Genomic DNA, 17,245 nt, shown 5'->3' with positions numbered 1-17,245 from the left:
TTGTGTGTCTATTATATGATTTAGGGAGGTAAAATATAGATAGCAAGGAGGAGATTTTCTTTTTAATGCTTAGAAGGTGAAATTAACTGGATTTGGTAAGAGCTAATTTGGTAACAGTCAGCAAAACTACAAACTTGAAATTAATCCCTAATCTCTTCTTTTCTGTCTTTCCAATCCTACTCAACCCTGAATCCTCTCTGATCAACATCTGAAGTAGGCAAGGAAGAAGAACAGATTTACAGGGGAAGAGGAGTTGACTTTAACAAGGGGAATGCCCATCGGATGTGAGTCTCCAGTAGGCAGCTGTGGGATTTTGAACTGAGGAGTACAGATGTAGGTATAGTCAAGATACAGGTTATCCAGGTAGCACCTTACACAACACCAGCACTTATGGGAAAAAGAAACTGAGTTGGGGGGGGAATAAATGTCAAGGAAATAAAATTGCAAAAAGGCAATGTAAGAAAAATGACTTTGGAATATATTACAAAAATTCTCTGTAGTGATATTCAGAATGTTGAAGAACTGTGCTTAATAGTGTGCCATATCCTAGCTACACCTTCCAAATAACCATGAGGAAAAACGATACCTTTCAATTTGTCATCCTACTTTTATGTGCTAAAACCATCAATTTGAAATATCTAGTGCCTAGCAAGCAGTTTCCCTCTCCTGTACTCTTTTGTAGTTGTATACTATTCATTGAAATGGACCTGAACATTTGGAATTTGATTTGGAATCTTTTGCCCATTTTTCTGTCATATTTGAACTGTATTAGCTTCTGATACTTTTTTTTTTTTTAAAGATTTATTTTAGAGAGCACACATGCAAGTGAGTGAGGGGAGGGCCTGAGGGAGAGAATCTTCAAGCAGACTCCCTGCTGAGTAGGCAGTCTATCCCATGAGATCACAATCTGAGCCAAAACGAAGAGTCAGAGGCTTCAAACATTGAGTCATCCAGGTGTCTTAGATACTTTCTTTATATGAAGGAGAAACAAACTACATTTCCCCCCAAGTTGTCATTTATCATCTAAATTTCTCTATTCTTTTTTTTTTTTTTTAAGATTTTACTTATTTGAGAGAGAAAGCTCACAAGAAGAAGAGGAAGGCAGAGAGAGAGAGAGAGAGAGAGAGAATTTCAAGGAGACTCTGCCCTGAGTGCAGAGCCCCAAGCAGGGCTTGATCTCACAACCCTGAGACCATGACCTGAGCTGAAATCAAGAGTTGGATGTTTTACCAGTTGAACTACCAAAGCACCCCTGAAATTTCCCTATTCCTTAAAGAATTATCTGGTCAAATTTATCTTTTCTCTTCAGAATTGTAGAATTTGAGTTTTACTGTGGTTTGTCTTATACCGTAGTTTTGAAGGAATTTATTCATTTAAAAAATTATAGATTTTGTTTATTTATACATTTTTCCAGGTTTATTTTTTATTTATTTTCAAATTTTTATTTAAATTCCAGTTAACATACAGTGTAATATTAGTTTCAGTCTTATATTAGTTTCATTAAATATGTAATTTAGTGATTCATAACTTACATATAACACCCAGTGCTCATCATAACAAGTGCCCTCCTTAATACCCATCCCCTGTCTAGCCCATCCTCCACCCACCTTCCTCTATCAACCCTTAGTTTTGTTCTCTATAGTTAGAGGTCTGTCTTATGGTTTGCCTCTCCTTTTTTGCCCCTGTGTTCATTTGTTTTGTTTCTTAAATTACACAGATGAGTGAGATCATATAGCATTTGACTTTTTCTCTTAGTGTAATAATACACTCTGGGTCCATTCATATTGTTGCAAATGGCAAGATGTCATTCTTTTTGATGGCTGAGTAATATTCCATTGTACATATCTACCATATCTTCTTTATTCATTCATCAGTTGATGGATATTTGGGTTCTTTTTATAATTTACCTGTTGTTAATGCTGCCATAAATACTGGGGCACCTGTAACCCTTCAAATCAGTATTTTTGTATCCTTTGGGTAAATCCTTAGTAGTGAAATTGCTGAATCTTAGGGTAGTTCTATTTTTAACTTTATGAGGAACCTCCATACCATTTACCAGACTGGCTGTATTAGTTTGCATTCTCATCAACAGTGTAAGAGGGTTCCCCTTTCTCTGCATCCTTGCCAACACTGTTGTTTCCTGTGTTGTTAATTTTAGCCATTCTGATAGGTATGAGATATTGCAGTTTCGGCTTGTATTTCCCTGATGATGAGTGATGTTGAACATCTTTTCATGTCTGTTAGCCATCTGGATGTCTTCTTTGGGAAAATGTCTATTCATGCCTTCTGCCCATTTCTTAACTGGATTGTTTTTTAGATGTTGAATTTGTTAAGTTCTTTTTAGATTTTGGATATTAATCTTTTATCAGACATGCAATTTGCAAATACCTTCTCCCATTGTGTAGGCTGCCTTTTAGTTTTGTTGATGGTTTCCATTGCTGTGCAGAAATTTTTTATCTTGATGAAGTCCCAATAGTTAATTTTTGCTTTTCTTTCCCTTGCCTCCAGAAATGTATCTAGTAGGAAGTTGCTATGGCTGATGTCAAAGAGGTTAGTGCCTATGTTCTCCTCTAGGAGTTTGATGGTTTCCTATCTCAAATTTAGGTCTTTTGTCCATTTTGAATTTTATTTGGGTATGGTGTAAGTGATCAGTTTCATTCTTCTGCATATTGCTGTCCAGTTTTCCCAACAGCATTTGTTGAAGAAACTGTATTTTTTCCATTGGATATTCTTTCCTGCTTTGTTGAAGATTAGTTGACCATATAGTTGTAAGTCCATTTCTGGGTTTTCTATTCTGTTCCTTTGATCTGTGTATCTGTTTCTGTGTCTGTACCATACTGTCGTGATGACTGCAGCTTTGTAATATAACTTGAGGTTCAGAATTATGATGCTTTGGGTATTCAAGGTCTTTTGTGGTCCCATACACATTTTAGGATTGTTCGAATTCTGTGAAAAATACAGGTGAGTATTTTGATAGAGATTGTATTAAATGTATAGATTGCTTTGGGTAGTGTAGACATTTTAACAATATTTGTTCTTCCAATCTCTGAGCATGGAATGTTTTTTCCATTTCTTTATGCCCTCTCTAATTTCTTTTATCAGTGTTCTATAGTTTTCAGAGTACAGATCTTTTACCTTTTTGGTTAGGTTTATTCCTAAGTATCTTATTATTTTGGTGTAATTGTAAATGGGATTGATTCCATGATTTCTTTTTCTATGGCTTCATTATTGGCATATAGAAATGCAACAGAATTCTGTACATTGACTTTGTATATTGTGACTTTACTGAATTTGTATATTAGTCCTTGCAGTTTTTTTGGTGGAGTCTTATGGGTTTTCTACATAGAGTGTCATGTCATCTGCAGATAGTGAATTTGACTTCTTCCTTACCAATTTGGATGCCTTTTGTTGTTGTTGTCTGTTTGCTCAGGGGCTAGAATTTCCAGTATGTTAAATAACAGTATGTTAAATAACAGTGGTGAGAGTAGACACCTCTGTCTTGTTCCTGACCATAGCTCTCAATTTTCCCCATTGAGAATGATATTAGCTGTGGATCATTTATATATAGCCTTTATGATGTTGAGGTATATTCCATTTATCCCTATTTTGTTGAAGGTTTTTATCAAGAAGGAATGCTGTACTTTGTCAGATGATTTTTCTATATCGAGAGGGTCATATGGTTCTTATCCTTTCTTTTATTAATGTGGTATATCACGATTGATTCACAAATATTGAACCACCTTTGCAACTTCATAATCTCTTATAATTGTTTATATTTCTGTTGTGTTGATTGTGATCTCTCCTCTTTCATTCATGATTTTATTCATTTGGGTCTTTTTTCTTGGCTAGGGGTTTATATTGATAAATTTTCTTAATTTTATGATTTTAATTTTTTCAAAGATTCAGCTCCTGGTTTTCATTGGTCTGTTTCTTTTTGTTTCTATATCATTTATTTCTGCTCTCATCTTTATTATGTCCCTTCTTCTGGCTTTAGGCTTCATTTGTTGTTCTTTTTCTAGCTCCTTTAGATGTAAGTGTAGGTTGCATATTTGAGATTTTGCTTCTTGAGGTAGGTCTGTATTGCTATATACTTTCCTCTTAGGACCCTTTTGATGTATCCCAAAGGTTTTGGGCCATCGTCTTTCATTTTCATTATTTCTATGTATTTTTTTTATTCTTTAATTTCCTGATTGACCCATTCATTTTTTTATTCTTCTTTTTTAAGTAGAGCCCAATGTGGGGCTTGAACTCATAATTCTGAGATCAGGACCTGAGCTGAGATCAGGATGCCTGCCTGGCTTGGTGGTTGAACATCTGCCTTCAGCTCACGTTGTGGTCCCAGGGTCCTGGGATTGAGTCCTGCATCAGGCTCCCCACAGGAAGCCTGTTTCTCCCTCTGCCTATCTCTCTTCTGGGTCTCTCATGAATGAATAAATAAAATCTTTTTTTAAAAAAACAAACAAAACAAAGACCTGAGCTGAGATCAGGAGTCAGATGCTTAACCTATTGAGCCACCCAGGCGCCCTTACTCATTCATTCTTTAGTAGGATGTTCTTTAGCCTCCATGTACTTGTGGTCTTTCCAAGTTTTTTCTTGTGGTTGACTTCAGGTTTTATAGCATTGTGATCAGAAAATATGATCTCAGTCTTTTGTACTCATTAAGCCTGATTTGTGAACTAGTATGTGATCGATTCTGGAGAAGGGCCCATGTGCACTTGAAAAGAATGTGTATTCTGCTGCTCTGGGCCTAAATGTTCTGAATGTATCTGTTAAGTCCATCTGGTCCAGTGTGTCATTCAAACCCATTGTTTCATTGTTGATTTTCTGCTTGGATCATCTGTCCATTGATGTAAGTGGAGGGTTAAAGTCCCCTAGAATTATTATATTATTAATGAATTCTTTTACGATTTTATTTTATTTTTTATTTATTTATTCATGAGAGACAGAGAGAGAGAGAGAGAGAGAGAGAGGCAGAGACACAGGCAGAGGAGAAGCAGGCTCCATGCAGGGAGCCCAATGTGGGACTCAATCCTGGGACCCCAGGATCACACCCTGGGCTGAAGGCAGGCACTAAACTGCTGAGCCACCCAGGTGTCCCAAATTCTTTCATGTTTGTTACTATTTTATATAATTGGGGCTCCCAAGTTGGGGGCATAAATATTTACAATTGTTAGATCTTTTTGTTGGATAGGCCCCTTTATTATGATGTAGTGTCTTTTCTTCATCTCTTGTTATAGTCTTTAGTTTAAAATCTAGTTTGTCTGACATAAGTATGACTACTCTCCCTTTCAGTGGACATCCATTTATATGGTAAATATTTCTCTATCCCCTCATTTTCAATCTACAGGTGTCTTTACGTCTAAAATGAAGTAAGCAGCATATAGATGGGCCTTGTGTTGTTGTTAAAAGATTCTATCTATTTATTCATGAGAGACACAGAGACACAGGCAGAGAGAGAAGCAGGCCCCATGCAAGGAACCCGATGTGGGACTCAATCCCAGGACTCCAGAATCACGCCCCGGGCTGAAGGCAGATGTTTAACCGCTGAGCCACCCAGGCGTCCCTGTTGTTGTTTTTTAATCCATCCTGACACCCTATGTCTTTTGATTGGAGCATTTAGTCCATTTACGTTCAGAGTGATTATTGATAGATATAAATTTAGTGCCATTGTATTACTTGTTTTTTTTTGTTTTTGTTTTTGTTTTTGTTTTTGTTTTTTTTTGGCGATTTTCTTTGTTCCTTTGTAGTCTTTGTGACTTTTGGTCTTTCTTTTCCACCCAGAGTCCCTTATAATATTTCTTGCAGGGCTGGTTTAGTGGTCATGAACTTCTTTTGTTTGGGAAACTCTTTATCTCCCCTTCTGTTCTGAATGACAGCCTTGCAGGATAGAGTATTCTTGGCTATATATTTTTCCCATTCAGCACATTGAATATATCCTGCCACTCTCTTTTTGCCTGCTGAATTTCTGTGGATAGAACTGTTGCTAACCTTATTCTTCTTCCCTTGTTAGTTAGGGACTTCTTTTGTCTTCCTTCATTTAGGATTTTTTTCTTTATCTCTGTATTTTGCAAATTTTACTATATGTCTTGATGTTTGCCAAGAGTTTTTTTTCTTTATCTCTGTATTTTGCAAATTTTACTATGATATATGTCTTGGTGTTGGCCAAGAGTTTGATGGGAGTTCTCTGTGCCTTCTGGATTTAGATATCTGTTTCTTTTCCCAGATAGGGGAAGTTTTCAGCTGTAATTTCGTCAAATAAACCTTCTGCCTCCTTTCTCTCTCTTCTTCTTCTGGGACTTCTATGATACAAATATTATTATGTTTTATGGAGTCTCTGAATTCCCTAAGTCTACATTTGTGATCCAATATTTTTATTTTCAGCTTCATTATTTTCCATAATTTTATCTTCTGTATCACTTTCTTGTTCCTCTGCTTCTTCCATCCTGTGGTCCTTCCATCCAGTCAGTTTTGCATCTCAGTTATTACAGTTTTCATTTTGGCCTGACTAGGTTTTAGGTCTTTTGTCTCTTCGGTAAGGGTATCCCTGGTATCTTCTATACTTTTGTCAAGCCCAGGTAGTATCTTTATGATTGTTGCTTTACATTCTGGATCAGGCATATTACTTATATCTGTTTTGATTAGATCCCTGGCCATGACCATTTTTTGTTCTTCCTTTTAGGTCCTCTGTCTTGGCATTTTGTCCAGGTTTCTGTCTTCTTTGTGTTAGGAAAGCCTGTTATATTTACTGTTCCTGAGAGTAATGGTTTTATGAAGAAGAAGTCCTATACTGTCCAGGGCCTGGTGCTTTAGTAAGTGTTTCAGAGTGTGCACTGGGCTACTGTGTGTTTTGGCACCTCTTTTCCTCAGGTCAGTTTTCTGCACAGTTACATCTTGCCTGCATTGGGGAGTGTTTGGCCTTGGCCAGAGTGTGGTGAGTTTTAACTAGTTGTATTCTGATCTGCTTGTTAAAAGAGACCTGATGCTATTTCCACTAGAGTGGAAACTTTGTGGAACTTTATGGTTGGTAGATGTGGTACGTAGGGTGTGGGGGGTTTGTGCTGGTCTTCTTGGGGAGGGGCTGCCATACTGGTTCTTAGGCACACTTGCCCAAGAAAGCAGCACCAGCAGAGCAGAGGGAATGGGTTTGGCATAAACTGTTTAGGCTACCACTTTTGGCACTTTACTGCTTACTGAAATTAGTTTATGCTGAGGCGTAGGGGAGGGAAATGGGGCCAGCCCCCTCCCTTATCCCTAGAGATGGGAGTTCAAGCCTGTCACTGTCCAGGAACCCCTCCCAGAAGAGCAGAGAATCTCCCCTTAGTGTGTCCCAGGCATCCCTCAAATCCCTACCTTTACCCTGTCTGTCAACCTGATCATATAGTGCACCTTGGGGTCTATCCTAGGCAGATGGGATGAATTTTAAAACTCCAAACTTTAGAGACCTGGTGCAGCAGGGACCTGTGTTGGTTCTCCAGGGGAGGGTCTCACTGTGCTGGGGGTGATGCAGGTTTGTCCCAAAGGGTAGATACGCCAAAGTGCAGGGGTTTGGAGTTTGGTGTAAAACATAGCAAAGAGCCAGTTTCCAGATTAGCTTCCCTCAGCAGGTGTCTTTGCAGCTATGCTGAGACACAGAGGAAGAAAAGATGCTTTCCCAGATGTGCTCCAAGAAGGAGAACTGTCTCTCCCAGTGCATCCCAGGCAATCCTCAGATCACAGGCTATCTGATCTCCTTCTCTACAGGAGAACTGCAGTGCTTGCCAGGCTCCATACCGGCTTTGCTGTGGATAGCTAAAGCTCCAGTCTTTTGAGTCCCACTGGTTGTAAAAATTCACAAAAATCAGTTTTCCCAATCAGTGGCTCTGGGGAAGTGTTTTCCTAATGCAATCTCCTGTGCACTCCTTTCTGTCTGTCTGTCTCTCCCTCTCCCTCCTATCTGTGAGCAGGGCTCTGTCCCCTCTGCAGCACCCACGATCTGTTTCTCTCCCCAAACCACATCTCTGCATCTCCTACCTTCTATGATATGTCCTCTTCTCTCCCTCTATTTGTACAGTTTGTTCTGTCAGTCCTCAGATTTCTTGGGTATTTAGAATGATTTGATCTTTATATAATAGTTTCATTAGCTGTGTTTGAGAGATGAGGCAAGCCTAGGGTCCTCCTACTACTCTGCTCTTAGCTTTTCCTCCATTTTTTCCAGTTTTAGAGTTTTTGTCCTTAACAACTTGACTAAAGAGAAGAATTAGTTAGTCATACCTAGGTTCTGCAATTTGTAAATTTCTCCCCATGGTGCTGGGAATTAACTCTATTTGAGATATAGTGATGAGTGTACACACACTACTACTAGTCTCTTACTCTTCCAATTTAGAGGAGACTGGACTATTTTTTAAAAGATTGTATTTATTTTAGAGAGCATGCATGAGTATGATCAGTGGGGAGGGGCAGAGAGGATGGGAGAAGGACAATTAGACTTTGTGTTAAGTGCAGAGCCTGATGTGGGTCTTGACCTCATGACTCTGAGATCATAACCTGAGCCAAAACCAAGAAGTGGATGCCCAACCAACTGTGCCATCCAGGTGCCCCTTAATTTTCTTTTTTTTTTTTTTTTGAGTAATTTTAGATTCAGAGAAAATTGAGCACATAGTGCAGAGAATTCTGGTATGACTCTCTTCTCCTCTTTACTCAGTTTCCCTTATTGTTAACACTTTGCATTAGTATGGTACATTTGTTATAATCAATGAACCAGTATCAGTACCTTATTAATAAAAGCACCTAGTTTACAGTAGGATTCAGGCTTTCTGTTGTACAGTTCTGTGAGTTTTGACAAATGTGTAATGACACATATCCACCATTATGGTATCAAACAGAATAGTTTCATTAGCCTAAAAAAATCTCATACTTCATCTATTTATCCCTCCCACTCATCTTTTTACAGTCTCTGTAGTTTTGCCTTTTCCAGAGTGTCATATAGTTGGAATAATACAGATGTAGATTTTCAGATTGACTTCTCTTACTTAGCAACATGTATTTAAGGTTCTTCTATGTCTTTTCATGGTTTGATCACTCATTTTTTAAAAAATTTTAATTCCAGCATAGTTAACATACAGTGCTATATTAGTTTCAGGAGTACAATATATTGATTCAGTGATTCTGTACATCACCCAGTGCTCATCACAAGTGCACTCCTTAATCCTCATTACCTATTTTATTTGTCTTTCCTCCTACCTCACCTCCGGTAACCATCAATTTGTTTCTCTATAGTTAAGAGTCTGTTTCTCGGTTTGTTTCTCTTTTTTACCTTTGCTCATTTTTTTGGTTTGTTTCTTAAATTCTACGTATGACTGAAATCATATGGTATTTGTCTTTCTCTGACTGACTTATTTCATTTAGCATTATATTCTCTAGCTCTATGTTGTTGCAAATGGCAAGATTTCATACTTTTTTATGGATAAAATAACATTCCATTGTATATATATACCAATCTTTATCTATTCATCTATGGATGGACACAGACTGTTTCCATAATTTGGCTCATGTAAATAATGCTGCAATAAATATCAGGGGGGCATGTATCCTTTTGAATGAGTGTTTGTAGTTGTATCTCTTAGGTAAATGCCTAGTAGTGTAGTTACTAAAACGTAGGGTAGTTCTATTTTTAACTTTTTGAGGAACCTCCGTACTGTTTTCCAGAGTGGCTGTATGAGTTTGCATTCCTACCAACAGTAAATGATGGTTCCTTTTTCTCACATACTTGCCAACACTTGTTTCTTGTGTTTATTTATTTATTTTGGGAGAGTGTTGAGGGGAAGAGCAGAGAGAGAGGAAGAGAGAATCTTAAGCAGGCTCCATGCCCAGCATGGAGCTCTACATAGGGCTTGATCGCAAGGCACCCTTGTTTCTTGTGTTTTTGATTTTAGCCATTCTGACAGGTGTGAAGTGATATCTCACTGTAGTTTTAATTTGTATTTCCCTGATGATGAGTGATGTTGAGCATCTTTTCACATGTCTGTTGACCATCTGGATGTGTTCTTCAGGGAAATATCTGTTCATTTCTTCTGGATGGCTCATTTCTTTTTATCACTGAATAGTATCCCATTATATAGTTATACCAGTGTATGTTTACACATTCACCTATTGAAGACGTCTTGGTTGATTCTAAGTTTTGGTAATTATGAATAAAGCTTCTATAAATGTTTGTGTGTAGCTTTTTTTGTATGGATGTAGTTTTCAACTAATTTGGGTAAATACTTAGGGGTGTGATCATATGGGGGAATTATGTTCAACTTTATAAGATGCTGCCAAACTGTCTTCCAGTGTGGCTTTACCATTTTTGCACGCATACCTACAACGAATGAGTTCTCATTGCTCCACATCCTTGTCAGCATTTACTATTGTCCATTTTAAAAACAGATTTTAGCCATTCCAGTTGTTGTGGTATCTCATTGTATTAATTTGTAATTTCCTTAATTACATATGATGTTTGGCATCTTTTAATATCCTTATTTTCCATCTGTGTATTTTCGCTGGTAGAGTATCTAGATCTTTTGCCCATATTTATTTTATTTTATTTTTAAAGATTTATTTCTTTATTTTAGAGGGATGGTGGGGCAGAGGGAGAGGGAGAGACAGAATCTTAAGCAGACTCCCTGCTGAGCATGGAGCCATACATGGAGCTTGATCTCACAACTCTAAGATCATGACCTGAGCCAAAATCAAGAGTTGGATGCTTAAACTGACTGAGCCACCTAGGCACCCCATCTTTTGCCCATATTTTAATGGGGTTTTCTTATTGTTGGAAGTCTTGTTTTTGACAACAAGACTCTTTATTTCTTAATTTTTAATTTTATTTTTTACTGAAGTATAATTGACATAATATCCTATTCATTTCTGGTGTATATGGTAGTGATTTTATATTTTTATACATTGCAAAATTATTCCAACGATAAGTCCCAATTGCCATTTGTCACCATGTAAAGTTATTATGATACTGTTGACTACTGTCACCATCTTGGACGTTGTATCTCCATGATTTTATTTTTTATTTTCTTTGCTGCAGCACTTTATTTTCCTCACACAATGATGTTTTTCTGGGTCCTAATGTTCTCACATGACAGTAGAAAACCAAAATTTAGTGTCATATTTTAAAGAATTGATAATTGGGTACAAAAGCCTTACATAAGTTAAAAGGATGAATAAATTTATACTTGTAGATGCAAACTGTTTCCAACTCATGGCAATTACAACCCAGAGCATTCTGGTAGGAAAACATTAGGTAAGAAAGGAAAGTGGGTCCAAGGCTAGTATCTTCTCAACCCTGTCAGGCCAGCAAGATAGAAATGACAGCGGGTTCAGGACTCTTGCCAGCCTCTAGAGAAATCCTGGAATAGGCAGTTCTTACATATTATGATACCAGGGACAGATCAAGAAACTCATGATTTTGTAGATTCTCATCAAACCAATGGATTTTTCTTTGACTTTATTTTATAACTGAGGGTTTATACCTTTTTAAAAAAAATTTAAATTCAATTCACCAACATATAGTACATCATTAGTTTCGGATATAGTGTTCAATAATTAATCAGTTGTATATAACCTTCAGTGCTCATCATACTGTGTGTCTTCCTTAATCCCCATCACCCAATTACCCCAACTCCCTTCTCCCCTCTAACAACCTTTAATTTGTTTACTAGAGTTAAGAGCCTCTCATGGTTTGTCTTCCTCTCTGAAATTTCCCATTCCATTTTCCCTCCCTTCCCCTATGATCCTTAGTGCTGTTTCTTATATTCCACATATGAGTGAAACCATATGGTCTTTCTATGATTGACTTATTTCACTCAGCATAATACCCTCCAGTTCTATCCACATCAATGTAAATGATAAGTATCAATCATTTCTGATGGCTGAGTAATACTACATCTTTATCTATTCATCTGTTGATGGACATTTTGGCTTCTTCCATAGTTTGGCTATTGTGGACCTTGCAGCTATGAACATTGGGGTACAGGTGCACCTTCATATCACTACATTTTTATCTTTAGGATAAATACCTAGTAGTGCAATTGCTAGCTGTAGGATAGCTCTATATTTAACTTCTTGAGGACCTTCTGTTTTCCAGAGTGACTTGCATTTCCAGCTTGGATTCCTACCAACAGTGTAAGAGGATTCCCCTTTCTCCACAGCCTCACCGACATTTGTTGTTTCCTATTAATTTTAGCCATTCTGACTGGTGTAAGGTGGTATCTCATTATGGTTTTGATTTGTATCTCCCTGATGCCGAGTGATGTGAAGCATTTTTTCATGTATCTCTTGACCATTTGTTTATCTTCTTTGGAGAAATGTCTGTTCATGTCTTCCGCTCATTTCTTGACCAGATTATTTGTTTTTTGGGTGTTGAGTTTGATAAGTTCTTCATATATCTTGGATAATAGCTCTTTATTTGATATGTCATTTGCAAATATCTTCTTTATCCTAAGGCTGCTGTTTTGTTGACTGTTTCCTTTGCTGTGCCAGGAACTTTTTATCTTGATGAAGTCTCAATAGTGCATTTTTGTTTTTGTTTCCCTTGCCTTTATATACATGTCTTGCAAGAAGTTTCTGCCTCTGTTCTCCTCTAGGATTTTGATGGTTTTCTATCTCACATTTACATCTTTCATCATTTTGAGTTTATCTCTGTGTATGGTGTAAGAGAATGGTCCAGTTTCATTCTTCTGTGTGTGGCTGTCCAATTTTCCTAGTACCATTTATTGAAGAGGCTGTCCTTTTTCCATTGAATGTTCTTTCCTGCTTTGTCAAAGATTATTTGACCATAGAGATTAGGGTCCATTTCTGGGTTCTCTATTCTGTTCTATTGATTGATGTATCTGTTTTTGTGCCAGTACCATACTGTCTTGATGATTACAGATTTTAAATACAGTTTGAAGTCAGGCTTTGTGATGCCTCCAGCTTTGGTTTTCTTTTTCAACATTTCTTGGCTATTTGGGGTCTTTTTTGGTTCCATACAAAGTTTAGGATTATTTGTTCCAGCTCTGTAAAAAATGTCAATGTTATTTTGATGGGGACATTGAATGAGCAGATTGCTCTCGGTAGCATAGACATTTTCACAATATTTATTCTTCCAACCTATTAGCATGGAATGTTTTTCCATTTCTTTGTGTCTTTCTCAATTTCTTTCATAAGTATTTTGTAGATTCTTTACTTCTATGGTCAGTTTTATTCCTAGGTATCTTATGGTTTTGGATGCAGTTGTAAATGGGATCGGTTCCTTAAATTTCTCTTTCTTCAGTCTCATTGTTAGTGTGTAGAAATGCAACTGAATTCTGTGCATTGATTTTGTATCTTGCCATATTGTTGAATGGCTGTATGACTTCTAGCAATTTGGGGGTTGGATTCTTTTGGGTTCTTCATATACAGTATCATGTCATCTGCAAAGGGAGAGGTTGACTTCTTCTTTGCCAATTTGAATGCCTTTTATTTCCTTTTGTTGTCTGATTGCTGAGATAGGAGTTCTAGTACTGTGTTGAATGACAGTAGTGAGAGTGGACATCTCTGTTGTGTTCCTGACCTTAGGGGAAAAGCTCTCAGTTTTTTTGTTTTTAAGATTTTATTTATTTACTCATGACAGACAGACAGACACACACACACACACACACACACAGAGAGAGAGAGAGAGAGAGAGGTGGGGGCAGAGACACAGGGAGCCTGATGTGGGACTTGATCACAGGTCTCCAGGATCACACCCCGGGCCAAAGGCAGCGCTAAACCGCTGGGCCACCAGGGCTACCCTCTCAGTTTTTCCCTATTGAGCATGATATTCTCTGTGGGCTCTTTGTAGATGGCTTTTATTGTATTGAGGTATGTTTCTTCTATTCTCTATCCCTACATTTAGAAGAGTTTTAATCAAGAAAGGATGCTGTATTTTGTCAAAGGCTTTTTCTGCATCAGTTGGGAGGATCATATATTCCTTGTCCTTTCTTTTATTAATGTGATGTATCATTTTGATTGATTTGCTAATGTTGAACCATCTTCCAGATCAGGATTAAATCCTGCTTGGTAGTGGTAAATAATCCTTTTAATGTACTGTTGGATCCTATTGGCTAGTATCTTGGTGAGAATTTTGGCATCTATGTTCATCAGGGATATTGGTCTGTAATTCTATTTTTTTTATAAGCATATTTTTTTAAAAAGATTTTATTTATTCATGAGAGACACAGAAAGAGAGAGAAAGAGAGAGAGGCAGAGACATAGGCAGAGGGAGAAGCAGCCTCCATGCAGGGAGCCTGATGTGGGACTCGATCCCGGGTCTCCAGGATCACACCCTGGGCTGAAGGTGGCACTAAACTGCTGAGCCACCTGGGCTGCCCATGTAATTCTACTTTTTAATGAGGTCTTTGTCTGGTGTTAGGATTAAGGTAATGCTGGCCTCATAGAATGAGTTTGGAAATTTTCTTTCCATTTCTGTTTTTTGAAACAGCTTCGGAGGAATAGGTGTTAGTTCTTCTTTAAATATTTGGTAGAATTCCTCTGGGAAGCTATTTGGCTCTAGACTCTTGTTTCTTGAGAAATTTTTGATTACTGTTTCAATTTCCTTGCTGGCTATGGGTCTGTTCAGGTTTTCTATTTCTTCCTGTTCCAGTTTTGGTAGTTTATAAGTTTCTAGGAATGTATTCATTTCTTCCAGGTTGCCTAATTTGTTGGCATATAGTTGCTCATAATATATTCTTAAAATTGTATTTCCGTGGTGTTGATCATGATCTCTCCTCTTTCATTCATGATTTTATTAATTTGGGTCCTTTCTTTTTCTTTTTGATGAGTCTGGCTAGGGGTTTATCAATCTTACTAATTTTTGCAAAGAACCAGCTTCTAGCTTCATTGATCTGTTTTGCTGTTCTTTTGGTTTCTATTTCATTGAGTTTTTTTTTTTAATTTTTATTTATTTATGATAGTCACAGAGAGAGAGAGAGAGAGAGAGAGGCGCAGAGACACAGGCAGAAGGAGAAGCAGGCTCCATGTAGGGAGCCCGACATGGGACTCGATGCTGGGTCTCCAGGATCACGCCCTGGGCTAAAGGCAGTGCTAAACCGCTGAGCCACCTGGGCTGCCCTATTTCATTGAGTTCTGCTCTAATCTTTATTTTTTCTTTTCTCCTGCTGGGTTTAGGCTTTATTTGTTGTTCTTTCTCTGGCTTCTTTAGGTAAGGTTGGTTACTTTGTGCATTTGAGACTTTTCTGTTTTTTTTGAGAGACTTGTGTTGCTATCTACTTATTTCCCTCTTAGGATCACCTTTGCTGCATCCCAACAGTTTTGAGTAGTTGTGTTTTCATTTTCCTTTGTTTCTATGAATTTTTTAAATTCTTCTTTAATTTCCTGGTTGACCCATTTGTTCTTTAGTAGGATACTCTTTACCTCCAAGTGTTTGAGTTCCTTTCAGATTTCCTCTTGTGATTGAGTTCCAGTTTTAAAACATTATGGTCTGAAAATATGCAGGGAAGAATCCCAGTCTTTTGGTATCAGTCGAAACCTGATTTGTGACCCAGAATGTGATCTATTCTGGAGAATATTCTATGTGCACTTGAAAAGAATGTATATTGTGCTTTAAGGCGGAATGCTCCCTTTCTCTATATCTATGAAATCCATCTGGTCCAGTGTGTCATTCAAAGCCCTTGTTTCCTGTTGATCTTCTGCTTAGATGATCTATCCATTGTGGTGTGTGGGTGTTGAAATACCCTGCTATTATTATATTATTATAAATGTGTTTTTTTACTTTGGTCGTTATTGGTTGATGTAATTGGCTGCTCACAAGATAGAAGCATAAATATTTATGATTGTCAGATATTTTTGTTGGATAGACCCTTTAAGTATGATGTATTGTCCCTTTTCATCCCTTACTACAGTCTTTGGTTTAAAATCTAATTTGTCTGATAGAAGGATTGCCACTCCAGCTTTCTTTTGAGGTCCATTAGCATGATAAATGGCTCTCTACCCCTTCACTTTCAATCTGGAGGTGTCTTTAGGTCTAAAATGAGTCTTTGGTAGACAGCATATGGGTGGGTTACTTTTTTATCCAATCTGATGCCCTATATCTTTTGATTGGAGCATTTAACCTATTTACATTCAGAATAACTATTAAGAGATATGCATTTAGTGCCATTGTATTGCCTATAAAATTCCTGTTTCTTTCTGGTCTGTGTTACTGTTGGACTCCCTCTTCAGTTACAGGATTCCCCTTTAATATTTCTTTCAGGTCTGGTTTAGTAGTCACATATTCTTTCAGTTTTGGTCTGTCCTGGAAGCTCTTTATCTTTTCTTCCATTCTGAATGACAGCCTTGCTGGATGAAGTATTCTTGGCTGCATGCTTTTCTCATTTAATATTTGAATATGTCATTCTAGCCCTTCCTGGTTTGCCATGTCTCTGTAGATAGGTCTGCTGCTAGTCTAATGTTCTTGCCCCTGTAGGTTAAGGAGTTCTTATCTTGAGCTTTCTGGATTTTCTCTTTATTTCTGAAATTTGCAAGTTTCAGTATTATTTATCAGGGTGTTGATCTATTTTTATTGATTTTTGGGAGGGGTCTTCTCTACCTCTTAGACTTGAATGTCATTTCCTTCCTCAGATTAGGGAAATTCTAAGCTATGATTTGCTCAAATACACCTTCTATCTCATTCTCTCTCTCTTTCTTCTCCCTCAGGAACTCCAATAATTCTAATATTGTTTTGTTTTATGGCATCATTGATTTCTCAAAGCCTCCCCTCACAGTCCATTCATTGTTTTTCTCTCTTTTCTTCAGCTTCCTTCCTTTCCATTAACTTGTTTTCTGTATGACTTGCTTTCTTTTCTGCCTCATTTACCCAAACTGTTTAGAGATCCAATATAACCTGCATCTCATAGCATTTTTAATTTTGGTTTGATTAGATTTCATTTCTACACTATGAGATTCTCTAGTGTCTTTTATGCTTTTTTTCAAGCTCAGGTAGTAACTTTGTAATTGTTATCCTGAATTCCAGCTCTGACGTCTTACTTGCATCCATATCGATTAGATCTGTGGCAGAGAATATTACCTCTGTTTCTTTCTTTTGTTGTGAATTCTTCCTTCTATTCATTTGCCCAGAGAAGAATGGCTGAATGAGTAAATGAAATCAGAAATATCAACCACGGTCCACACAAAATACACACTAGATAAATCTGAAAAGGTCAGAAACCAAAAAAGAAAAAAAAAAAAGGAAAAAAAAAAAAAAAGAAATCAGAAGGGGAGGGGA

The 17,245-nt window shown here is 37.4% G+C and overlaps 1 protein-coding gene across 5 annotated transcripts in view; it reads left to right on the top strand.

The window, feature by feature from the left end:
• The window catches only part of TXNDC16 (thioredoxin domain containing 16), a 121,528-nt gene that overhangs the window by 20,606 nt on the left and 83,677 nt on the right, over positions 1-17,245 (top strand). The window contains exon 4 of one of the 5 annotated variants that reach the window (XM_038544721.1): positions 218-284. The exons of the other annotated variants lie outside the window; for them this stretch is intronic. Coding sequence (XP_038400649.1) covers positions 218-284 — 67 coding nt within the window. The remainder of the gene's footprint in view (positions 1-217; positions 285-17,245) is intronic. 5 annotated transcript variants of the gene reach the window in all.

Source organism: Canis lupus, chromosome 8 (assembly GCF_011100685.1).
Source record: "Canis lupus familiaris isolate Mischka breed German Shepherd chromosome 8, alternate assembly UU_Cfam_GSD_1.0, whole genome shotgun sequence".
In the NCBI taxonomy this organism is placed as follows: domain Eukaryota; kingdom Metazoa; phylum Chordata; class Mammalia; order Carnivora; family Canidae; genus Canis; species Canis lupus.
The sequence above is the reverse complement of the archived record's forward strand: the minus strand, read 5'-3'. Positions and strand labels throughout refer to the sequence as shown.